Genomic DNA, 25658 nt, shown 5'->3' on the forward strand with positions numbered 1-25658 from the left:
GAGAGCTTGGCTATACAGCTGGGCACCATTGACCCCAGGTCCAGGAACCTTCCCCATGCTGTCACAGACCTTGTAAAGAACAGAGTCTTGACAGCATACTAGAACAATACCATTGGAGATACAAATTTATTATCTTTCCAAACCTTTTTCTATAAGCTTTCAGAAACTTCTGCCTGGCTGAAACAGTAAGAGACACAGTCTGCTCTGGCGCTGTGCTGATCAGGACCGCGTTCTCCTCCTACTCACCTCCATTTGTTTAGCTCTTTGCATGAACAACCTGACCACGTTGCTTGCACAACCCCAGCCCTGCTGTGAGTCAGAACTCAATTTAAAAAAAAGAGAATAAATAATAAACATCTTAGAAATGTCTTTTTTTTTTCCTTTTTTTAATGGTGGCTGCAGAGCCCTGTTGCATGAGAAGCTATAAAAGAATAACTGAGGGATCTCTTCTCCATCAAGCTCAAGCTAGCTTCAGATTGGCCTTTCCACGCCTGAACATCAGATGTTCAGAAGACGTTCTGGGGACAGATGGGCAAACGCAGGTGCTGAGGGACCAGGATGGGTTAAGAAGCTCGCATGGGTTATTGAAGAGGAACCTCATCACAGCTGAGTCCAGAGAAGGGGCCTGGCAACACTGGCCAGAACTGCAGTTCCCAGCACCACGACAGAAGGTCTCATCCCAGATGCCTCGTTGCGATTGCAGTTGTCCTGACTGCAGCATTCGTAAGGGTCTTGAAACATACTACAGTTTGAAACGCAGTTTTTGCTGATCAGCTTCTGTTGCTGTGCGCCTGGATAAAAAGTCAAATAAAACCAAGCCATGAGTCTTTCTTCCAAAGGTAAATCCTAACTTTATTGTGTAAGCAGCATGCAAGATCACGCATATCTATATGGGTTATGGTGTTCATTTAACTACCCTCTGCCTCGTTATTCAAGCAAAGAATCAATTGGGCTGTAACCCAGCACTATTCAAGTTCTTGCAAAGCCCCATGGAAGGGGAACATTTTAGACCCAAGTGCACTGGAGCAGAAAGGGGGGAAAGGACACAAGGCCAGGTTGGATGAGGCTCTGAGCAACCTGCTCTGGTCGGGGATGTCCCTGCTCCTTGTAGGGGGGTTGGACTGGATGACCTTTGAAGGTCCCTTCCAACCCAAACCATTCTATGATTCTATGATTCTATGACACAGAGCAGGGCTGGGGTACACAAGAGCGTTGGTCAGCATGGCTGGGAGGTCATAACTCAGGCAGTTCATGGGAACAGGACTCACCGATACATATCTTCCCAACTATAGTCACGCAGGCTGTCTCATTTTTGGTACATGGGGAAGTCGTCAGGCACTGATCGTTGCTGGTCTGGTTGGTACAAGTGTAGCACGTCAGTGAGCTAGCTACAGAAGGGGAACATAATGAATTTGTACAACATCAAAGCAAGAAACCCCTCCTCAGCTGGACCTGTTTCCATCCTCATGCAGGCCACAGGACACAGAATAAGACATACAGGATTTGGCTGAGCCAGTTCTACCCCTTCTACTATCCCACATCCAAAATTGCTAAACACACACTTCCCTGTAACGAAAGCTCTCCTTCCAGATGAGTGGGTGGTAGAGGCTTTCTGCGGGCGCTGATATTCAACTACCCCATTACAGCAGTTAGCAAATGTTCACAGGGCCAGAGGAGCAGTGAAGGTTGCACTCAATTTTTAGCTCCAAGCTTAATTGCACCCCCATCTAAGAAGCATAGCGTTAGCTGCAGATCTCAAAATGCAATTGAGTTTACAGAGAAAACCCAACTTAGAAGACTTAGAAGTTATGGATGTGGATTCTCCAAAAAAAAAACCAGCACTCTCCACCCCAGCCCAAGCCTTGCAGTAATCCTGAACAACTCACCAACATCCACGCAGAGGACAGCAGCCAGACATGCCATCAGGAGAGCCCTCATCTTCTCTTGCTCTTTGCCTCCACGGTCTTCAGGGGAAGCAGCTCCCAACCCTCTGTGGAGTCCTACCCTGGAAGGTGTCCGATGCAAATGTTGACACAGGTCAACCCGCGTGTTGCACAGTGTGCACAGCCCGGACCAGGGGGGTCAGACGTACTTGCAGAGCTTTGCAGGAGCCCGGCGCTCGCATCTGCTGTTTGAGTTTTGTGTGCTGCCTTTGTTCGAGCACACGTTTCACAATACCTCAAAAGAAGCCGAAAGGAAAGCAGTTGCTACCGATAGCAGCGGTTCCTCTTTGAAAGAAGGCAGGAGATAAAAGGTGGGTAGGAAGTGGTGACCAGCCCAGGAGGAAGCAAGGCCATCAGAAGGGGGATGGGGACTCTGGAACTTGCATGCTGTGCGTCGGTCCTAGAGAAAAGGAGATATGCATGCTGGGTCCACCAAGGAGGAGCCACTCTCTAAGGACCAGGACAAACGCTGCATTTAACCCAGTGGCTACCTCCTCTCCATTGTCAGCTGCCCAGTTGGGGTCAAGCCTGGAGCCTTGGGTTAGCACTGGGAAGGCTCATTCCCCCCGCAGCTACGCAGATTTCCCTCTCATGTCTTGGCCCCAAGCGCTGCTCTACCAGCTCTTTTACCACAACTCGAAGCTTGGCGTGGTACCAGCAGGATCAGGGGAGCCCGAGAGAAGCAGAGAAAGATCAGGAGAAAGATGCAACGCTACTGCTAGAACCTCAAAATCTTGTCTTACAGGCAGAGAGAAACCACACCACGTATACGTGCATATGTGTTATTAGCGTAACTGAAATCTTAACAGCCTCATCCAAGAATGATCGTTGGTCTAGATGCAACTATTATCAGAAAATAAAAAATAATCCTCTGCAGAATGATACTCATTGAAATTGTTACACGTATTTAGCAGTTTCTACCCCTTTTCTTGGTCTTACACTCACTCTTCCCACTCTTGAGGGTTTCATACTAGTGGCATTGTGGTGAGTTGTCAGCATCTGGAGCCCTGCGCCAGGACAAATAAGATGTTCATGTTGATGGTTCCTTCTTTTTCTAGGATCCACGCAGAGTAATTTCAATTATGTTTAGTTACTTCTTTTTTTTTTTGTTACACACTTCGTTTCATTGTCTGCAGCTGCGTGTTACACCTCAATTTATTATACACAGTGCTTTTTACACATTGTACTGTTTGTTAACCCTAAAACCAGCCTGGTCCAGCTCCAGGTCTGCATTTCTTCGGTTGAGTGAGTGGTTTATAGCCAAGGGGTCTCCCGTTCCATCCCAGGCCCCACCCCGTCACCCCATACCTGCACTCCTCTGCACCACATCCCACATCTCCACCTCTCAAGTCCTTTGCTGTCGTACCAGGCTCGTGTTTCTCTACACTACGTCCTTGGGTCAGAGTCATAAATACTTCATTCTACACAGAATAATGGCTTCTTACTGCTATCTGTGTAAACCTACAGCTGTGCTACACAAAGATACACAAAAGTAAAACAAATTAGACATAGCCATTCGGTCAGTTAGAAAAATTGCTCTTACCACTCAGACGAGTTTTTAAAAAAAAAAAAAAGCCTCAGGCAGGTCAAGACAAAGCTCAGTCAGAGCAAACCTAACAAGCCTCAATCCTGAGATCTCGCAAACTCAGTGCAAAGCTTGTGGCCTATCACTAGCGAAGGCAATACCAAATCAAAGTGCTAAGGGATAACAAACAATCTTGCCTTAGACTCTCAAAGGGAAAAAAACTAGACTGAGATATTTCATTTTATTTATAGAATTATACGCTCTGAGTTTATCTCGTGCCTATTTGCGTGGGGAATCCTTGTACGTGCAGAAATGGGGACAGTGCTTGGTCCAAGGATACACAGGAGAAGGGGTGGTGGAAATTTAACACACCCCCCCCCCGGGTCATTTTTCTGACGAAAGTGGGGTTTGTAGCACCAGGAATGAACTATGGGGAGTCAGGAACTGTTCCTGCCTGGGGGACTACCAAGAAGGAAACATGAGCCTTAATTAAAGTCAGTTGAGATGATTGCCACCCCCTTCTCTTCCACATTGGCAAACTAAGCTTTCAGGAGTTGAAGAGTCCAGATAGGGTTTGAGAAATAGATGGAAGAGATTACACAGAACATCTTAAAAAAAAAAAAAAAACAAAAAAACCCAAACAAAATGAAACAGAGAGCTCATTGGTGTATAGGTGATCTGTGGGAAGGGAGTAGAGACCTTTTTTTGAAAGGCATCAGCTATCTGCCTCACCGTCCTTCACGTAATACCAGGCAACCACTGGAAGCTACCTCAGTTTGCTGAGACCTCGCATCACGCTCTTCTCAGGCTCATGGCAGCAGAAGGAATTTATGAGCCCTCCTGCAGCTGTGAAAGCAGTTATTCAGAGGCTTATTTCTGAGTCAAGCCCATCACTTCTAATTGCAGCCTAATGCAGGCTTGGATTAAGAATATTAATCAAGTAATTTATTGGAATTACTCACACCCCAGTTCGCAGCAACTCAGGATTAAAGCCTGGAGCATCCATTCTCAGAGCTTGAGACAGGCTTGGCTGAGCTGAGCTCTTCCTGAGTCTTTGGTGGTTTTTTGGCTTTTTTTTTTTTTTTTAAACAACATATGTGCTCAGCTGGCCAAAAATATCATTATGTGAAGCTGTAGGAAGAACCAGCCTATACATCATCTACTCATTCCCTATGGGACACTCAGGATGGGCAGCCCGTGCCCCTTCCACAGCTGCACGCAAGTGCCAGGAGCTCTCCTTTGCTGCACACAAACCTGATATCCTGGAGTTTTATACTTGCCTTGGAAGCCCTTCCTCTGCCTCTCATTAGACCATCCTCCATTTTATCACAGAGATCCCATTTCTCATAGCTTACCCAATTTGAGCTTATTTTTCGGCAGTCCAAACTTGGCTGACTGTTGATGGACACAGAGTGTGACTGTATAAACCCAGGGAGCTCCTTAAGCACATGTTTTATTTATGCCAAACCACAGACATCACCTTCTCTCCTGCTAAACGGCGTTGGAAAAGGAAGTTCCTCCATCCGTTGTGTTCAGAGATAGAGGGTCTGAAGCACAGCAGTGACAGTCTCAACTTAAATGTTCTTCTGCTCTTCAATTTTAAAGTTTCTGTTCTATTTTTTCCCTTTTTTTTTTTTTTTTTTTAATTTTTGCAGTATCAGGTCTCCAGGGAAGAAGGGTGGGAGGAAAAACCCCCTGTGGAAACCCTTCACGTTTCCTCACACCCACAGGGGTTTCCCACCTCTCACATGTCAGCCAGACCGGAGCGGTTTTGTTTTCTCCTTAATCTGATCACTCACCAGGGAGCAGATGCAGAGCAGAAGCAGCAGTTCAACAGCAAAGGCTCCTCCCTGAGGAGTTTTCATCACACCCACTTCCCTCTCTGCACCAATTAAGATGAATCAGCCAAAAGCCCTTCTTTCTGAATGGCTGAGCAAAGGCCCCATCGTCAAGCAGATGAAAGAGCAGCTAAGCAGCTTTGATGGCTGCCCTTCCTCTGATCACCTGCCAGGACCCCTTCTTCACCCCACGCAACCCTGATGGGCAGGGGAGCATCTCTGCCAACCCTCACCACTATGGAAAGTGGAGGCTGATGCACTTTTTTTCTTTCCCCATCAACAAGGATCAATCATCTGTTGGCCCTGCATCAAAAGCTTGACTCATCTCCAGGAGAAAGCACTACGTGGGAAGGTTTCTAACAAACATGGCTCAGTCCAAGGGCCTTAAGTCTTGCACGTTGGCACCTTTTGCAGGCACCGTGTTGCCATCTCTCCGGGATGCTGCTTGAACCACTTCCTATGTGGGGAGAGGTATCACTCATACACACCCCCAAGCTATAGAGATGGTCCTACCTCCTTCAGACATAAGCTCCCCCCCACCCCCTTGAGGCTGGCGTTCAGCGGAAGGTGAAGTTCTGAGAAACTCATAGAGTTCAGTAAAGTCACAGATGTGGGGCTGAGTGACCCCATGCAACAGAGCAGGCTGGAGGGGAGTGGGCTAAGGGGGAATCAAGTTGTTGCCTTCAGCTATTTAATGGGGGGTGGCTATAGAGAGGCCAGAACTGGACTCTCCTCGGAGGACCACAAAAAAAAAAAAAAAAAAGGACAAGCAGCTGGTTACAAGATGCAACAAGGGAAATTCCAAGCAGATGTAAGGAAGAAGAAAAAAGTTTGACAGTGCAGCAATTGACTGCCAAAACAGGGGCCCTGAGATATGGAGGAGGAACCTCCCTCCCTGGAGATATAGAAATTTGGCTGGAGAAGGCCCTGAGCAACCCGGTCAAAGTTGGCCCTCCTTTGAACAGGAGGTTGGACTCAAGCCCTTCACAGACCCTCCCAACCTCAGCCCTTACAGGAAGAAGCTGGGTGTGAGCAGCAGATGCCAAAGCAAGACAAGAGGAACTTCTCTCTGCATCCCACCACCCAGAGGTTTAATCTCACCAAGCAGCCACAGTATCAGCACTGTCCTTGTGCCATCACACAGTATAGGACATCCCCAGCCTGCAGGCAGGGAGACCAACTCTCGAGCCTCCAGAAGGTTTTTCAGTTGTGGGGTTTTTTTTTTTTGGTTTGGGGTTTTTTTTTGTTTTTTTGGTTTTTTTTTTTTTTTTGAGCATCACTATGTAACTAGAGCAGCCATAAGTCCATCCCAGTATCAGCATCAGCAGCCTTGTTCCTGGTAAATTTGCCTTGAGGTCTCCTCATAACCAATATGAGCAACAGGCTTTTAGGAAAAGCACATTAATAACCCTGAGAAAGTTGCAGGCAGAGGTATAATTTCTGGTGTTGCCTGAAAGCAGATATTCCCTTCCTGGTTTTTTTTTTTTAATTTTACTTTAAAAGTAAAAAAAAAAAAAAGGAAGTAATTGCAAAGGAAAAATGTGAAGTTTTTGACCTTGCATTTCACTAGTCAAATACTGGCAAAACTGCTAGTATCTTTACTTTGGGCCACCAAGCGTCTTCGGCATGAAAGCACAGGGTTTTATGTGCCTACAGAATGGCGCTTCATTGGAGAAGCTGGGCTGAAAACATCTCTGGAAGGGTCAAGGCAGGTAGGGTTCAGCTGAGTATGCCAGCGTTTCTTGGAGTCACCAAATAACCCCAAACTGTTGGGCTGAGAGAGATCCTACGGAGAGATGTCTGTGATGGGGTCCACAGGGTCCCAAGTGGTGGAAAATCCCTGACAGATTGGGCAACAGGCCAGACTGCTCCTTCATGCTACTGTGATGTCTATGGCGAGTAGCTCAGCTTCTCCAACTTGTTGATGGCCAAGGGCCAAGAGGACACGGCCCAAGACTATCAGCCTCTCATTAAAGCTTTGCTGTTTCAAAACAGCTTGTGTTACTCACCCTGTTACGGGTTATTTGATGCCTGGCAAAACACACGAACTCTCCACCTTGCTTTTGCTTCATGCCTGCCATGTACTTGGATTTCCAGTCTTGGTCAAGCCTCTGGAGCTGGTTTACAGGGCAACACAATCCAGGGCAACACCCTTTGGAGAAAGGATGATTCATTTAAGCTCCTAGAGAATAGCCAATAAGTACTATTTAGCTGACACTGGCAGGTCTTTGCAGCTCTGACATCCAGAGCATCTGAGCATGGCCAACAAGTCCTTCACGTCACACAGAGCCCATCTGCCATCTTCATCTGCTGCAGCGCAAGAGGCAACCAAGGCCTCCAGGTTCATCAGCTGAGCTCTCACTGGAGTTGAACTACCTCAATTTTGCTCCAAGCATGGCCTTTTGGAGAGAAGCAGGATGCTTTGACAGAGAAAGCACAACCCTTGTAAGCACGACGTATCACCAAGCGCTCGCTTTGTGGATCCACTGCCCCAGCAAAAAGAGGGTGAGAATGGACAGGGCCATGTGGGACACCAATTTCTCAAGCCTTTCCACCCCATTAAACCAGGAGAGGATCACAGCACTGACGGAGGCCTGCTGGAGGAGAGGCCAAGGATCAAATTACTCATTTCCCCCCCAAAGCTGCAGTAGGATTTACTTTCTGCAGTCATTTTTCCCACTGCTTCCCCAGCAGCTGTTCAAACTGCTGCAGCTGCTCTTACCAATGCATCACTCGATATTTATCTTCACTTTAACCTCTTCTGAAAGCCAGAAAGCATTTAGCAGAGTGGGCAGAAAAACCTCTCCATCCATTGACCCCAAGCCAGTTACCTCAGTTTTACAGGTACAAACCCAACACAGGGGTCAAGGCACACTTGGCAGCTCCTGCCTGTTCCTTGCGCAGCTGATGACTGCTCTACCTTGGCCAGAAAAAGAAAAAAATTAAAAAATAAAAAGTATTGCCACCATTCAGATTTAGATCGCTGTTTCAGGAGGCGTTTGCCTCACTGAAACCCACATGAGCTCTTGGGGCTTGCAGAAAGAGCCCAGTTAGAGTTTCAAAAGCTGCCACATCTCAGCCAAGTGGTGCAGTACACCCAGAGCAGACGTAAGATGAAACCCTGGCTTCACCCGTGCCTTTCCCCTTATATTTGTCACAACTCTTATCATGCAGCAATTGGCAGCAGGCTGCCCAGAGAGGTGGTGGATGCCCCATCCCTAGAAATGTTCAAGGCCAGGTTGGCCAGGGCTCTGAGCAACCTGATCCAGTTGGAGATGTCCCTGCTCCTGGCAGGGGGGTTGGACTGGATGGCCTTTGAAGGCCCCTTCCAACCCTAACCATTCCATGATAATTCAATTTTGGTGGCTCAGTTTTGCATACAGACCCTTAGTCTCCAAGCACAAATGGTTTTTGCGATGTGCAGGCAGGTTCTTTGCTTGAAGACAAAGGGTTTCCTACCAAGCCTAATCCCCTGCAGACCACTGAGCATACGCAGAACCCCATCATGGAGACTGAGCCCTGGCTCAGGCCTCTGCACATCAGCTCACAGCAGAACTTTACCCTGGAGAACTTGCAGAAAAGCCTCCAGTCACCTCAGGAAGAAATCACTTCCAGTTTTAATGAAATGCATTTCAAGTACCTGACTTCTAACCAAACCAGCAAGAGTTTAAACACAAGAACAAGTGATTCTACATGAACACATGGGAAGCACCGAGAGCTCTGGTCTACAGCGACCTGAACATCAGCCCTGAGATGCCACAAAGCTCTGCTGCCAACGCAACAGCTTGCTTACACCTGGGATTCACTGGCATGGAGGTGAACTGTTGCCAGGTACATTGCTGATATCACTTTTTCTCCTCTGTAAAGCAGCCAAATAGGCAGCAAGCACCCATAATTTATGGTCCATGCCCAGCAGCAGCAGCAGACTGGGGAGAACGCAACCTGGCGACAGAGCTGTCGTCCCAACACAGCTCCAGCAAGGTCCGTGCCGCTCCCCAGCACATCCCATCAGAGCCTGGTCCAGCCCCACAGCCAGCATCATCCTTTCCCGTTGCTCAATCTGCGGCTGGACAGTTTAGTTTCCAACTGGAGCAAGTAGGCCCCAAATAAGATGTCCTCTCCTAGACTAAGGTTGAGGCACATTTGGGCTCACACCAAGGTGAATTTATCCCTCCGATGTGAAACCTGCTTTTTATTCCAGTATTTTCCCCTCCCTTCTCCTGCCATGACATTCACTCCCTCCAACAACATTTTTTTCCATTTTTTTTTTTATTCTGTTTACACAATTGCACAATGTTCTCCTCTTCTGGAGGTGGAAAGGTACAAAATACCCTGACATGTAAAACCCCGAGATATTTTCCCCTTCCTCCCAGCGCATCCCTGACCCAAGCCCAGGTCGTACACCGCAGCTGCCTATTTTGGTGCCGTCATTGCCTTGTGTTTCTCCATCAAGACAACTTCGGGTCTGACAAGGGCAGCGCAGCTCTACTACATCAAGGAGATAGGATTAAGATCTAATCTTGTTCATCAGCACAATTAAGGCTCTCATTCAAACTTCTTCTTGGACTCTGGTAAGAAAAGATCCAAAGCGCCTGGCAACTCCAAAGAGGAATTAAAAGTTCACATCAAAGTCACTGCAGTCAGGATGAGTGTCACAACTCAGCACCACCTGTTTCAACTAGAAACTGGCTGCTCTTTTGTATACAAAAAAAAGGCACAAAATACCCGTATCAGACTCTCTCATTGGACAACCCCCTGGTCCCACCCCTGCGACGACGGCAGCAGCACGTAAAGAAAGCTTTCCAACAGCACCAAAGAGAGCAAACGTAAAACAAAAGGCACTGTCTCAGAATTCAAAGTCCTCGTTGGCCATGTCGATCGCCCAGGCAAACTTCTCTCTCTGCGTCTTGTTGTAGATCTTCTCGATGGGCACGCCGAACTTCTTGCACCTGTAAAGACGACGAGGGCGCAGCGCGGATGTGCTACCCATCACAGCTCTGCTCCCACCATGGAGATGCTCTCTGCTCAAGGTGTGGTATTTTTTAGCCATGCAAACTCCTTGCCTCAACCTCCTTAAAAAGTTAACTCTGCACATCTTTATTGTTAGTGGCACAAAATGACCTCTCCTTGGTCTAAACTTGGAAGGGACATCCTGCAAACAGTTAATTGCAGCAAGGGAATCAACAGCTTTGGACTTTGCTCTCCTCCTCCAGCATCTCCAGGGCTTCAGCAGGCTTCTCTGGCCATATAAATTTTATTCCTTTCCCCAAAAAGCTCAGGTATGTGTTTATGCTCCTCCCCAGGCCGGGCTAGGTGATCTACACACCTCTAGAAGAACCTCTGCCCCACAGCATGCCCAAGACTTACCAAGCTATGCTAATCCTGGGGTCTAGGTAATTCAGCTTGGACGTGCCCAGAGCTATCTGCTTGTTCTCCTCCTTGTCCGTGGCCTGGACGTTCAACTTCGCCAGCTGCTCTTCCAGCCGCTTCAACAGCTTCTTTTTCTTCTCCACGTTGCTGAGGGCAGAGGAAGAGTAACACAGACATCATGTTAAAAGGGAAGAGTAGCAGCAGAAGTAAAATACAGTAGTTCTGGTCTGCCGTTGCTTGGGAGCATGACAGGAAGCCAATGAGCTTCAGTTGAGGGTAGTCTCTAGACCCACTTTACGTTCTACAAGGCCTGAGCCTAGAAATACCCCAGAATGGCTGGGTCAAATATACCATTCAGTACTAAACTATTTCTCAAATGCTTTGACCTGATAAGGCACTTTTATAAAAATATTACCAAACTCAGGCAAGGACAACAGCCAGCACCTAGCAAAGACCATCTCCCTCAAATCCCATGAGCAATAACCGTCTTGGACAACATGCCCTGCATCTCACCAACACAAGGCAGGAGCAGAAAACAAGAACTGGAGTAAAACAAAATGCAAGCCTGGTTTCTCTCCTGCAGCCTCCTCCTGTCCCCGGGCACTGAGTCACATTTGGCTCTGCAAGGGGGGAGCAAATTTGGACAGAACCCATGCAATGACTACTGCAGAGATCAGATAGGCCACAATCCACCACTCAAGTGCCCCACAAAAAAAACACATACGTCAAGGTCAGTCTGTGTATTCCCAGCTCCAACCTCAAGCTAGGCATCCTCTGCACCGTGGCATTTATATGATAATTCCAAGCCAGTAGCTTGGGTTGAAGTCTCAATATTCAGCGAGGTGTATCCTATCACAAAGAAATCCCCCTGAAGGAGCTCTTTGTAATCCAACTGTAGCAAGGAACCATCCGCAAGACCTCCACCCGTGTGCCAGGCTGCCATGGGACAGTAGGCACCTGGTACCCAACATTGGCACGTCAATTCTGGCAAGCTGCACGTAGGTTGTCAGACCACACCATCCCCCATTCATAGGCCCTCTGCAAAAGAGGTTAAGGAAGAGTCACTCACACTTCTGCTTTGGCATCTTTTGTGTCTTTAAACTCATCTTCAGCTTTTTTCAGCTCTTGCTGGGCTTCCTCCACCTGTTGCTTCTTGGCATCGATCTGTGAAGGTAAATACAAAGTAAGCCCATGCTCCTGTCCTCCTTGGAGGTTTCAGCTGCCTCCCTCTTTCCCTTTCTTTTGCCACATTGCTCCTCAATTTCCCATCAGCCCTTCTCTAGAACTAAGAACTTTTCCCCTGCAACATCTGCTGGAGCTCAAGCATTTCTTAACATCTTGCAAAAAGCCCTTACAGCACAGATGCCAGAAACACTTTCAGCTTTTATCTGTTCATCTTGGGCAACTGCCCAAGACCAACTGGCTCACGGCAGTGCTAAAGCCTCTGCAAAGTCCTAAACTTATCAGTAGAGTGTGAACAAAAGCTGAAGACAATTAAAAATGGTAGTCTGAGGTATTTCCACAGCAGACCCATGAAATTTCAGCTCGTCCTCCTGCAAACCAGGAAGACTAACTTCCCTGGTCCCAAGCCAACTCTATTGAAGCCGTGCCATCACAAAAGGCACCCAACTTGGTTTGAAAACACCAAACAATGAGGAAAAAACCCAAAACAACTGCAAACTCCGTGCCAAGTGTGCTTCATCCAGCATTTGGGCTTACCCCTCCCTCTCCATCTAGGGTTAATGGTGTCTCTGTACTCGTTAAAAAAGCCACTATTCCTGGTTTATTCCCTGCCGCGCTTGATCAACGTGACCTCTTTAGCCATGAGGTTATTCACACTCTCTCTCTCCCCAACCCCAAATCCCACCCCCACAAATAAGCAGAGGTGAGATCAGGTCTGGGGGCTCTCCATTTGGTCTGTCTCACCTTGATCTGGAGGTTTTTCATCGACTTCTCAAAGGTTTTCGGTGTAGACCTCTGATGGTTGCACAGGATGGCCACAGCTCGGTTAGCTCGGTTGTAGGAGAGGAGCTTTCCTGCAACGTTGTCTTCAGCTAGAAATAAATGGAAGCATCATTATGTCTCCTTTCTGGGAACTGGGGAAGGCATGGAACAGATCAGAACAATAGCAAGTTTTTTACCTTTCCCATCCTTTTTTAGGAGAGAGAAATACTGGTTGCAGAAATTGATGAAGGACACTTGAGCATCACCAAGTCTCATACTGTGCCTCATCTCTCATCTATCCAAGGCAGGCAAAAATAACGCAACCAACCAGCAATGCAAGGGGCCAGGGGGGAAAATACTCCCATCTTGGCTATCAGTTAGACTGCCACTGAGTTGATAACTATTTCTCTCTTGAGATGTTCAGCCTAGAGAAAAGGCTCTGGGGAGACCACCTTAGAGCAGCCTTCCAGTACCTCAAGGGGGCTGCAGGAAAGGTGGGGAGAGACTCTTCAGCAGGGCCTGGTGTGACAGGACAAGGACAGTTCAAAATAGAGGGAGGTGGATTTAGATTAGATATTAGGAAAAGCTCTTCTATGCTGAGGGTGGTGGAACGCTGGAACAGGTTGCCCAGAAAGGTGGTGGATGCCCCATCCCTGGAAACATCCAAGGCCAGGTTGGATGGGGCTCTGAGCAACCTGGTCTGGTTGGAGATGTCCTTGCACTTCACAGGGTGGTTGGACCTTTAAATGTCCCTTCCAACCCAAAACGTTCTATGATTCTATGGTTCCCAGCCTGCCACATGCCCTTATAAGTTACATACCACCCTTGGTATGTATGACTTGGTGCATGACCTTCCAAGGAGGGGCAGGCAGTTCTAGGGACCCCAAAGCAATGGCTGGACATCCCTGAGCCTACTGACCACACAATGCAGGTGGTGATGCCACAAACACTGTTAGTAACTCACAGTTCGTGAGCGCCTTCAGCTGCTCCTGCAAGGTGATGGAGGCATTGTAGGTCCTGAACACTTTGGCAGTCAAACCATCCATCAGACTCTGGAGGTGTTTGTTCAAAATGCAAGTCTGGAGGAAGGAAGATAGGACAAAATGGAGTGGAAAAGGAAGAAAGAACAAGCAGAAGCCAGGACAATAAAGCACTTGGCTTTTCAGACAATCTTCCATCTAATCAATCAAATTAAGCATTTAAAAAAGTCTCTCCTGTCATTTGCAGGTCTACTTTTTGGGTCAGGCTCTCATCTACCAAAAACAAGCACAAATTCCATCTAAACCCAAAAAATTTCTCAGTAAGTCAACGATTTCTGCCCACCTATATCCATCTTGCATCCAACATCACATCTCACATATATCACATCTGATACCTCTGTTCTACGCAGCACGTGGGGCTGCAGTTGGACTGGATGCAGAAGATGCTAAGAAGAGTCATCTGATGTTTGGAGGAAGCCTTACTTGTACCAAGAAAGCCTATCACAGATAAATCTTATATAACCGGAGAGGAGCAGCCTCTTCAGAGGAAAGATGAACAAGTAGCTTTGCAGGGGATGCAGACAGAGCGGCAGCACGGGGTGTAGCACCCCATATCACATACTGAGGAAGAGGAGGGAGGAGGTTTTTGCAGCTCAGGAGGGAAGGCTGCAGCACATCTCTTCAGCATCACTGTGCTCCGGCAGCCTCTCACACTTCTGCTGAGCCCCGGCGAGGTGTGAAAGTGTCAAACAGCTAAAGTTTGACACCTCCAGCAACATCTATGTGGGCAGGCCTTCCCAGGCTAAAAAAAAAAAAAAGCCTGAGCAGATGAGTTAGAGGAGGGAAGGAGCAGAAAGTCATCCTCTTAGCAGGGACATGGGTTACGTGTGGGTGCAAGCAGGCAGCCAAACCTGCCTTCATGGAAGCAGAGATGCTACCAGTGCAGAAAGAAGATGGAAAAAAAAAAATACCACAGCATCTCAACAGGGTGTTTAAACAATGTGATGTCTCTGGAGGGGACAGTTCAAAACCAAAGTAGGGGATGACACTGATGTAGCACCACAGTCTAGGAGCTTGTAGGCTCAACAGGGGTATCACAGGTTGCTTCTACTCCCTCTGGGCCATCAGTGCCATTTGAAGAGCACAGAGGTGACAACTCACATTGAGCCTGTCAAAGAGGTCATCTCCTGGGTCCTTGTTCTTCATGAACAGCTGCAGGTTCTTGAACACCTAAAGAGGAGGAAAGGATGGCCCCAGTCAGGGACAAGGAGCAAATCAATCCCAAGTATCTCCCTCATGTCCATCTGCCTCCTCATCCAGGTAGATTTGGATTCAGACTTGTGGAATACACATCCTACCACACCACCAACCTGCTCAACTGCCAGGGCTTCTACTGGCACCTCAAAGCCACTGGTACCATAGGTTGTTCCCCACCATCCCAACCCCCCAGCTCTATCTTTAAAACAGGTTTCTGATACAAATCTGAGATTGATGACCACTGAGTGAACCGAGCTACCCAGCTAAACCAGCAGCAGCAGTTTGCCATGTTGGCCACTGCTTCCATTTCTGCCCCACTCACCAGCTTCTCCACCGACACCTTGTTGTAGTAACGGATTGAGTCTTTCCCAAGGAAGTCAAACTCCACCACGTGCTCCTGGTCATCCAGCTTGGGGTGCAGTCTGATGTGCTCCACGCGCAGAGAGCAGCAGCCAACCGTGTCTGCAGTCTCCCCTTCCTCCTTCTCATTGCCGGCTCGCAGGGCCAGCTGGAAGGAGACAACGAGTCATCCATCCTAGCCCACCTTAGTTCCCCTTTCCAAGGTTAAAGTGGATGTGCGAGAGGGACCAGGGAGAGGAAAAAAAACCAGAAAGCTCTCTCAGAACAGTGCCTTCCTGAGTGGCTGCTGGGACCCTGGTGGAAACCAAGAAGTGACTTCCTCCAGCAGGAGATTATTTCCCTACTCTAAGAAATCTGAATATAATCCCCCAGAATAAAGTTACCCAGCTCACCAGTGGGGTCTTTGCCATCACAGAGACACACATGCAAGTAAAGTCCGGGAAGAGCAGTACAGCCCCCGTGCTGCCACACAACTGCATCGTCACACAAGCATTAGCAGATAGGGATCAGTCACCATCCTCCATTATCACTACCAGGTTCCTCACGTGGAGCAACCCAGGCTCCACATGAAGAGCAGTTGACATCAAACCAACAGACATCAAAAAAAATCTACAGGATGGGGTGGACCAGGTAAGCTAAATCCCAACCTCCACGTGAATGGGGGACCTGGGTGAGGCTGCAGATACCTTATCAATGAAGTACAGGGCCACTGCTCTTTGTCGCTTCATCATCTCCTTGGACTTCCAGTCAGCTTGATACTGAGCACGGATTTTGTGGACAACATCCTTTAAGCGCCGGGCTACTTCATACTTCTGCCAGTCCTTTTCCCCCTAGAAAGAGAAGTTGAAACATTTCCACCCAGTACTCCGTCTTCCTTCCACCCCTACCAGTCAAACTCTGTTCTGGTAAGACCTCCAACATCTAAATACTGCCCAAACCCCATTGTTTTCTTGAGAAAAATCCATGAAGGGGAAAAAATCACAGCAGAAAGTGTTTATCTAGGGTTTTGTGCCCTCTGCTGGCTGTGCTGGACCTGGGACCCTGGCCAAACCTGAGCTGCTCATAGTCTGGAGATGTCCTCCACCAGCTAGCAGCCAGCACACTGCAAGTGAGGAGCCAAGCAGTCAAGCACTGCATGGCCATGGCCGCTGCTGCTTGGGTACCACCAGTGCGGACTGACACAACAGACTTGCTCAGTTGTGTCCAGATTGCACACAGTTGCCTTATTTACCCTTCAACAGCCTTCCCTGGACACACGTGAGCAGCATGGCACAGGGATGGCTCTGCCAGTAACAATCCATCCCCTGGAACAGGCTTGATGCTTAATCATCTCTGTCCTTTTCCCCACTGGCAAAAAGCCAGTGGTCCAAAAGGAAACAACTCTGCCTGAAGAGCAGCATCACTCCAACCTTCAGCTTGGAGCTGGGGTTCAGCATGATGTACTTCAAAGTGTTCTGGATGTTTTCTGTCCAAGAGGCCAGCCAGGTAACCGTGTTGTCAAAGCGCACCTCCTTCCACTTGTGCCCTTCTGGTGGCTCAGGGATCTTGGAGTCCCTGTGGGCAGAGCAGTGTTTACAACCTTCAGACCATGGAGAAGAAACAGGTTATCAACACAACTGCTTCCTCACAGCAAGCCAAGGATGGTCAACACATTGCAGCATTACTTGCAAGAAAAAAAAACTAAAACAAGACAAACAAAAAAACCCCAACATATAGCCCACCCAAAATTGCTCCACAGCATCATCAGGCCTTTCTCCTTTGGATGCTGGGGACAACAGGAGAACTTGATGGGCTGCTGAGGAGTGTTTTGAATCAAGGCCATAAAGTCTTCATACGGGTGGGTTCAGACCAATCTGACTCACGTAACTTAGAGGGCAAACACTCTTAACCCAATCACTACTTTTCTGGGCTCCAGTGAGTTCAAGCCTGAGGATGTGGCAAGGAACGACTGCAGGAGACAACAAAACCCCACAGCACCTCAGGGCAGAGGAGATGTGCTGTTTATCCCAGTCCCAAAAGCAGCTCAGCTTTCAGGAGCTCAGCTCTTCCCGTGGCAACTCACTTGCTGCAGTTGATGACAACATCTTCTGGCATGATCCTCTTCTTCAGCATGCCCATTTTGGGGTGGTCACCACGTCCACGGAACAGCCCCGGTGGCTCAGTTTTGTAGTTGCCTATCTTCTCCCGGTGTCCATCAAGGATGCAGTACCCATATTCCTCTTGGATCTTATCTGCCTCCTCCTTCAGTTTCTGAAATGAGCACCATCCCACCATCATCTCACAGGATGAAACCAAAATCCCATGAGTCGTGCCTGCCTATTGCTCCCCTTCTTTCCCTGGAGAAAGCAAGGCTGGAAAGGCAGAGCTCAAAGCGTTGGAGGAAGATGTAAGCATGGGTACAAGTTTACTCCCAACATCATCATCTCATCTCCACCCACTTTGCAAACCCTCATGGTAAAGCTGTCCTCACATGAGACGCTGATGGAGAAGAGCTTGTGTGCCACCAGACCCTTAGCAAGGTCCAGCACCCTCTGGATAGCACAGGACCCCAAATCATGGTCCAAGGATGACTGGCACCCAGAAAAGCCATGAAACACGTAGCCTCTGCAGATAAACTTAATAAAGAGGAATGTGACGGTCATGGAGGGATGGAGCTTGGCCCAGATCAGGATATAACACCAGGAAAAAGAGACAAGCAGGAGCTGAAATACCCAAAGTTGTCTCAAAATATAGCAGCCAGCCCTAGATGTCATAGGAAACTGTCCTCACCTGCTTTTCCTCTTTAGGGAGTGCTTTCCGCGCCTCACTTTTATCCACAAAGTACTGGTGGATCTCCTTGAAGTCACACTTGTCCAGGTCCTTGATTATCTTCTGCTCTTCTGAGGTCATCTCCTGAGCAAGACATGAGAGGGGTCAGATAAAGCCAGGAGGCAAAACAGATTCTGTACTAAGCTGCTGCCTATGCTTCTCCTTCACAGGAAGAGAAGTGGAGACCTACTTGCCAGTTCTTCAGAAAAAAAAAAAAAAAAAAGAAAAAAAATCAGAAGCAGCCACACCAGCTATCCTAGCCACATCCACCCCAGGGTAGACAAAGCTGCCATGGCAGGAGGCCAGGTTGCCTCCAGATGTTTGAGCTTACATCCATGGACAAACCAAACGACCTCTAACCTTTGCTGGGGAAACGAGTGGTCCATAAGCATGGCTGCAAGCAGCTTGCAGGGACTGAAGAAACTTCACCAAAAGGTATAAGAACTAAACCATAAAAAAACCCTCATCCCCTCCATCCCACACTCAAGCCTAGAGCCTGCCTGTGGATGACAGGGTGTTTGATGCAGAGGGTGGACAGCAAAGCAGCTCTCGCAGGGAAGGTACCTTCCTCCAGTCGTTGAAGAAGTTGTTCTGGAAGATCTCCTTGGTTGTGTATTCATGATCAAGCATTTTGGCGTAGAAGGTGGCAATTTCCTCCGTGGTCAGGCTCAGCTTTAGGGGTTTGCCTAGGAAGAGAGAGGACCTTTAGCACCCGTTATGGGGACAGCCCAACTCCACAGCACCAGGCAGCTGTTCGGCAAGTACCCGTGCTCAACAGTACCAAAACAGGAACAAAGGGTGAAAACAGACAGAGTGAGAGTTCCAAATTGGTGGCTCCACAGGACAACACAAACGTTTGCTGTCTGACCATGATCACTTCCAGGACTATGCTGAATAGGCAAGATCCCACTTGGAGATGTTTCATCTCAAATACTTTCCGCACAGATGGAGCGATCATGGGAAGCTCAAAGCTGAGATTTGTGCAACAGACACAGATGCAAGAGCTTCTCATGTTTGCCCATGGAATCTTGGGCATTGGATCCTGGATCATTTCTTGGAGGTGAAACATTGGGAGCTATGACCAGGAGCTCAGAGCAGCCCAGCCAAACCCTGCAACATAGAATCATAGAATAGTTAGGGTTGGAAGGGACCTTCAAAGGTCATCTAGTCCAACCCCCCTGCAAGGAGCAGGGACATCTTCAACCACATCAGGTTGCTCAGAGCCTTATCCAACCTGGCCTTGAACGTTTCCAGGGAATGTTTCCATCTTTGAGGGCAAGTGATGTGTCAGTCAGTGGGGCTGTGGGACAGCCAAACTGCAGCTTAAAAGCAAAAAAAAAAAAAAAAATCTAATTCTCCCAGCTTGCAGGGAAACCATGCATGAGCTGATTTAAAGATCAAACCCAGAAGGCATCTTAACAAGAAAAATGTTCTTTTTTTTTTCTCCAGTACATCTTCAATAGAGACACACAAGGATTTCAGTCAACAGCATGAAAATGCATTGCTTCCCCTCGAGAAACTCAGAGTCCAGCCCCACTACTGCATGTCCTGCAGCCGGGGGAGGCTGTGAGCAGAGGGGCAAGTCCCAAACCCACACACAGTTGCATTGAAGCACCACAAATCCAGCTGCATGGGAGCTCTCACCCTGCTCAGGGTGTCCTGCATGGGAGGGGATGCATGAAGCACCCTGCAACCATCAGGCGCTCATGAGGTCCCCAATAACCCTGTAACTCCTACCATGTGCAAAACCCTCCAGCTTTAACCCACAGTCCAGGCTTTATCCAATGGGATATTTAGGTCCTTTAATAATTTGCGGTCTGCAATACTTTCCCCCCCTACACACACAACAGGAGAAGATGCCAGCTCTTTGGCCAGGCAGAAGACAACTCCACACGTCCCAGGTCCCGTCACAAGCAAGACGTACCATCATAATAAAACCGCACATCATCAGGCAGCGGCTCGTAGAGGGGGGCAAAGTAGGGTCCTCGGTGCTCCAGTTGGGTCCACTTCACCCCATCTTCTTTCTTCTCCTCTTCCCACCTGGAACAGATGCACAGGGGCCCATGAGAGCATCCCCACTCTGGAGTCTGGGACCTTGTCCCAAGGTCATACAAGGAAGATGCTCCGTGAGCAGCGAGGGCTGCCACAAAACCTGGGTGAAATCCTCTTGTCTCTGCTACTGCCTTCCCCATGCTTTCAAATAAGGAAGATTGCAATACAACTCAGGAAAAAGTGTCTTGAGGAAGGGGACATGGTTGGCGTGGTGACGTGGAGGGATGTGGGGGGAGAGGGAAGGGATGGATCAGTCAACCAAACCCATGGGCACAGGCAGAGACCCCACTGCTGAGTCACAGAAGTCACGAAAGGGGCTGCAAGTACTAAAATGTACCCTCCCTTTTCCCTCCCCAGCCCTCACTAGCTCCGTTTTTTTTTTGAAGGTTCCCTTGCATATGCCAGAGACAGGCAACACACAACATTCACAGAACTCTTCAGGTTGGAAAAGACCTTTGAGATGATCAAATCCAACCATTAACCCAGCACTGCCAAGTCCACCGCTAAACCACACCCCTAAGCATCCCATCTACAGTTCTTCGAAACACCTCCAGGGATGGCGACTCCGCCACCTCCCTGGGCAGCCTGTTCCAGTGCTTGATAATCCGATCTTAACACAAACAAGATCTTAACGCATCCAGAGCAAACAGGATTTTAAAAATCACTGCAAGCCTTCGCTGTGACGTGAAGATTTTTTTTTTAAATTAAAAAAAAAATTAAAAAATATAGCCAAAATGCCCACCCTGAAGATCAGAATGGCATTAAAAAGAGATAACCCAGGCCAGGGGCAGAGGAAGAAGCGTGCCGGTACAGCGTTGCCAGCAGAAGCGCGTGGGACGGGGAGGGGATCGGCACCCTGCAGCTCAGGCTGGCACTGGCGCCTTAATCCCAGCATCTCTGGGGAAAAAAAAAAAACAAACAAGGATTGCTGGGAACGTGCAGCAAGATTTAGATTTCAGTCTGGGGGGAAAAAAAAAAGCCAACCAAAAAAAAACCCCAGTGTTTCTCGCTCAGCAGCGCCCCGGAAGTATTTCTGACCTTTGTCCTTCTCACGGGAAGTAGGGTGGAATAAATCAATCACATTAAAAGGTGCTTTGTGCCAGGAAAACAGAAGATAAAAAGAGATATTAAAGAAAAAAAAATAAGTCAACAAGCTATAGAAAATTTGCCTGAAAGCATCTCAGAAACAGGCAGCCGCAAGGGTGATTCACAGGGTGCCGTAAGGGCTCCGACTTTCCTCCCAACCCCATGCGATCCCACATCCCAGCGAAGCATCGCCGGCACTCACCTGTGGCAGCCCCTTGAACCTGTCCAGAGGCAAACAGGGTTGGGCTGAGGGTGACGGACCCTCCGGCCAAGTAGCGACGAGGTGAGACGCCGGTACATGGCACCGACCACCCACAGAGACAGCGGAGGTGGAGGGTGCCCAGGTCGAGCCAAGCATCCTCCCCTCAGCACCCTGCTACCCACCGGGGCACGGCGATGGTGGTACCCAAGGCATGGCCATGAGAAGCCACCACCATGTCCAAGCAGTCCAGGTTGTGGCACTCCCCACGTGCCAGGGCAGTGCAGCCTTATGGGAAATGTAGTCCTGCACGTGATTTGGGGCAAAATTACTGCAAACCGAGCTGATGATACATACCAGCTTCTCGTCTCTGTGAGAAGCTCCAGCCCCCTCAAAAAGGCATTACTCAGCAAAAATAAAACTAAGTCCCACTTGTCACGTCACCTTGTGCCCTGCATGAGCTGTCCCAAAGCTCCAGGCACCCACGGGCACCCCTGTTTGGGATAACACCCTAGCAGCTCCCCACAGCCCAGGTTTGCACCAGGCTCCAAAGCACCCAGCCCCCTAAATGCTCCTTCTCTGCCCCAGATATTGGGGTCCTCTGGGAGAGAGTGACACCAAGTGGCTAAAGCCGCTGCTCCCTGCCACCTCAAAAAAAAAAAAAAAAATCAGCATCCATCAGCCTTGCTCATACACCCTTTCCCAATGCTCTCCTACCAAAAAGCTTGCCTGGATCATCCAAAACCTGCTGCAAGAGTTGGGGGCGGGGGGGCGGGGAATGCAGCCCCTTTATATCCTCTTCAACTCCCTGATATGGGTCCTGCTCTCTTGGAAGCTGTTTTATTACAGGGGCTTCTGGTGACCATCTCCTTCCATCACCCATGAGCACCTCCCTCCCCTGGCTGGACACCAGCAAAGCCATTTCCAGAGGAATACATATTCCATGTATTGTTATAAGAATAAAACAAAATTATACAAATACTATTTTGTATTCTGGGCCTCCTGTTATCTCTCATCCCCCTGCTCCCGCCAAGAGCGCCGAGTTGAAAGCTTAAGAAAATACAGCAGAACAGTTAAAATCGTAATAAAAAGAATTTTCATCCTTTTGCCCTAATAAATAAAACTAGAGCCCAGCGGCATCGGTGTTAGACCAGCCCACAGGCCAAAGGCACACAGGACACTCACCATTTCCACTTGTTTTCTGCCTCTTCTTTCTCCTCCTTTTTAGCCTTTTTGTTTTTCTTTTCTTCTCCTTCTTCCTTAGATTTCCTTTTCCTGGTTTTCCCCATGGTCTCATCTTCTTCATGCTTCTCTTTGCTCTTCTTCCCTTTCTCTTTTCTTTCTTCCTTTGGCTTTTTCTCCTTGATTTTCTGCTTTTTCTCTTTCCCTGGCACATCTCCCTTCCCTGCCTCATCTTCCTCCACCTTCTGCCTAATCTCTGCACTCTGGGTCTCTCCCCATCCTTCACCCTCTTCCTCATCCATCTCCTCTTCCTCCTCCTTTACTCTTTTTCTATTTTCACTTTCCTTTCTCACCCCATCTCTCTCCTCCAGTCCCTCTCCTTCCTCATCTGTCTTCTCCAGCATTTGCTCCTCTTCAAACATTTTTTCCTTCTTTATTTTCTTCCCCATCTTCTCCACTCCCTCTATTTTCACCTTCTTGCGCTTCTTCGCTTTCCCCTTCTCCTGCTTTTCCCTCCCATCACCCCGTCCCTGGCTGCTGCTGCTCCCTCGCTTGGCTCTGCCCCGTCCCGCTGCCCGATTCCTGCCCCCATCAGCACCCTCCTCCTCAACACCCTCCATCACATCTCCGGGGCTTTCCCCAAATTCATCCTTTTTGCTCCCTCTTTTTCTCAACAATTCCTTTTCCTGCTGCTTCCTTTGCTCTTGTTTCTTCTCTTTTGCTTTTTTTCTTTTTGAGTCTTGGGTATCCCCTTGCTGCTGTGGGACAGGAGGGTCCAGCTCCTCCTCACCTTCTCTCATAGCAGTGACCTCCACATCCATCTCCAAAGCCCCAGGCTCTCCAGAAAGCAATGCAACCCCACCAGAACCACCATCACTTGACTTCAGGACCTGTGGGAAGCAGTCAATCATAGAATGGTTCAGGTTGGAAGAGACCTTAAGAATTGTTCAACCCCCTTGCCACGGGTAGGGACACCTTCCACCAGACCAGGTTGCCCAAAGGCCCATCCAACCTGGCCTTGAACGCTTCAAGGGATGGAGCATCCACAACTTCTCTGCGCAACCTGGTCCAGTGCCTCACCACCCTCATAGTGAGGGGAGAAGGGGAGAAAGGTTGAAGCTGGGAAAGGAAAGCGATCATCCCAAAGCCCAGGTGCATGGAGGAGGTGGTAAGGGACATGTCTCATACAGGATTGGGTCAGCCCTCTGGGTTTCCTACCCCAACTCCAGCCTTGGTCCCTGAGAGTTGACATTCCACCGTGGGTCCTGCTCTCTGAGGTTTGCGCTGCGACCTACAGCAAAAGCACAGTCACTTCTCACTGCACTGGTGAGCAGCAGCCTCCACCTCTTACACGCAAAAATCAGAGGATTGCTCCCAAACAAGCCCTTGTTTCCCTTCAAGCATGGTGGCACCACAGGTGCTGCGGCAGATGGAAATATCCCAAACCAGCCATGACTGGCTCCTGGAGGAAACGGCCCCAAGTTGCCACTTTTGGGATGAGGAAGCTCAAACGAGTAGGACCATAGGGTCTCCAGACAAAATGGGGAAGGCCCTGAGGAAATGTTCCCAGAAACCCCTCTGCCCAGAGAAGGGGACAGGTCTGCAAGGTTTGGCAGCATCAGTAAAAAGCAGGACAAAGATGGCATCATGCTGAGCATCATGGACACACTGGAGGAAGAGACCTTATGACGGGACATATCTCCTCAGACTGTGGGGACAAGCTCTCCCCCTCCCAAGAAGGCACCCTGAGCACTGGTACAACAAGGAAAAGCACAGCCTTGTCATTGCAACGAGCTGCAGGACCAGGAGTGTCCAGATCCATGACCTCCACCATCAGCAATATGGGTGGGGAATGAAGGAACGTTTCCCTGGTCAGCAAAGAGGTCCGGTTAATTTTGAGGATTTCTGTGGGACTTGCAAACACTATAAAGCACCAACCTACCCCTATAAAATACTTTCTCCTAAGGCTTCTCCAAACCAGGCAGGGAGTTGGGAACCTCATCTTTGAGTTGTTCATGTTCCAGAAGAGCAAAGCAAGAGATTAAGCAGGGAAGAGCAAGCACAGCCTAAACCGAGCCAGGTTGTCTCCACAGCATTGAGGTGAAACATGAAGCTGTCCCTCATGGCCTGGGCCATGGCCACCTCCAAATCAAGTGAAATGCCCATTGTGATGTTCTGCAGCCTATCCCCAGCTTGTGATCAGCACACCACCACAGAAATCCCCCAACTTTTCTAGGCCAGGAGGTGAAAAGCAACCAGAGTTACGCCCTTCAGCCCATGCCAGGCAAGGTTGGGGCTGAGCTCAAGCCTTTGCACCAGCCCATGGGTCAGTTTGTAAGCATGGCCAGTTGCCCCAGTGCCACCCAGGAAGGAGCTGGGAGCCAGGTTTCTCCATCCAAGGAACAGTGGTGATGGCTCTCCTGCACATCCAGGTGAGCACAAAGAGAGCAAAGCCATAATTTCTGCTTTTAGCCAAAAACATCCCACAGACATAGTTTCTGCAAGGGAAAGGGAGATTTTGGGCCCATTTCTAAAATTTCATTTAGAAATGAAATTCTAATTCTGATGGGACGTCAGAGCTACACAGGGCTCAGGAACGCCTTTGAGTTTGTCTGGGATAAAGACAGCAAGTTCCCCCCCCAAAAAAAAAAAAAAACACCACAATCCAAGGGTTGGATGATTTTTCCAGGCAGCCAGAGCACACGTTACACAACGTCCACTAAACTCATTAGGGCAAACGGCCCAGCAAAACACGCTCGGCCCTTCCAATCTCATTAGCAGCCAGAGCACCAGCAGATTCATGACTCAGAAGGCAAAGTCCTCCTGCTGCCTTTTGGGATCGGCTCCTTCCCCAGAAGGTCTTATTAGAGGCCTCTCGATGGACATGAAAGCCCCTGCCTCTAAGAAGCAGAGAGGATTAGCCTGCTAAGGGACAGCTTTATGAGTTCAGCTCCCTATCTCTGCCCAGATCTAGCACGGGGTGCGAGAAAAACACCCTTTTCCCAGGCTTTGCAAGGCTGGTTGTCCCCACTAGCATTTCCCCACCGCCTACCTCCTTATTTATGTAGGTATGCGCATCTGAGCGACTTCGCCCTGCTGACTCGAGCATCGTTT

General features: G+C 48.8%; 2 protein-coding genes across 9 annotated transcripts; both read right to left on the minus strand.

Moving 5' to 3' along the window:
* Positions 1 to 388: 388 nt before the first annotated feature.
* LOC147601868 (lymphocyte antigen 6E-like) lies at positions 389 to 6511 on the minus strand. 6 transcript variants are annotated; one of them, XM_086742693.1, is made up of 5 exons: positions 6408 to 6511; positions 2093 to 2343; positions 1887 to 2000; positions 1269 to 1388; positions 389 to 791 (listed from the first exon to the last, which is right to left on the minus strand). In XM_086742693.1, the coding sequence occupies exons 3-5, from the start codon at positions 1936 to 1938 to the stop codon at positions 601 to 603; spliced, it is 363 nt and encodes a 120-aa protein (XP_086598819.1). In that variant the 5' UTR covers positions 1939 to 2000; positions 2093 to 2343; positions 6408 to 6511; the 3' UTR covers positions 389 to 600. The 6 variants fall into 6 exon arrangements, with proteins under 6 accessions (XP_086598819.1, XP_086598818.1, XP_086598814.1 ...); XM_086742692.1 differs by having other exon boundaries at positions 1887 to 2005; XM_086742688.1 differs by having other exon boundaries at positions 1887 to 2343.
* Positions 6512 to 9556: 3045 nt separating this feature from the next.
* On the minus strand, positions 9557 to 23365 carry TOP1MT (DNA topoisomerase I mitochondrial). Of its 3 annotated transcripts, none has more exons than XM_086741358.1 (14): positions 21366 to 21581; positions 19950 to 20065; positions 18590 to 18711; positions 17987 to 18109; positions 17280 to 17467; positions 16627 to 16771; positions 15904 to 16047; positions 15180 to 15365; positions 14762 to 14830; positions 13585 to 13699; positions 12603 to 12730; positions 11746 to 11840; positions 10674 to 10823; positions 9557 to 10255 (listed from the first exon to the last, which is right to left on the minus strand). In XM_086741358.1, exons 1-14 carry the CDS (start codon positions 21461 to 21463, stop codon positions 10153 to 10155), a joined length of 1782 nt encoding a protein of 593 aa, XP_086597484.1. In that variant the 5' UTR covers positions 21464 to 21581; the 3' UTR covers positions 9557 to 10152. The 3 variants fall into 3 exon arrangements, with proteins under 3 accessions (XP_086597484.1, XP_086597485.1, XP_010127461.2); XM_086741359.1 differs by lacking the exon at positions 21366 to 21581 and adding an exon at positions 20626 to 20731; XM_010129159.2 differs by lacking the exons at positions 9557 to 10255; positions 21366 to 21581 and adding an exon at positions 22548 to 23365 and having other exon boundaries at positions 10670 to 10823.
* Between the last annotated feature and the right edge of the window lie 2293 nt (positions 23366 to 25658).

Source organism: Chlamydotis macqueenii, chromosome 2 (genome assembly GCF_036417535.1).
Source record: "Chlamydotis macqueenii isolate bChlMac1 chromosome 2, bChlMac1.mat, whole genome shotgun sequence".
NCBI classification, from domain to species: Eukaryota; Metazoa; Chordata; class Aves; order Otidiformes; family Otididae; genus Chlamydotis; species Chlamydotis macqueenii.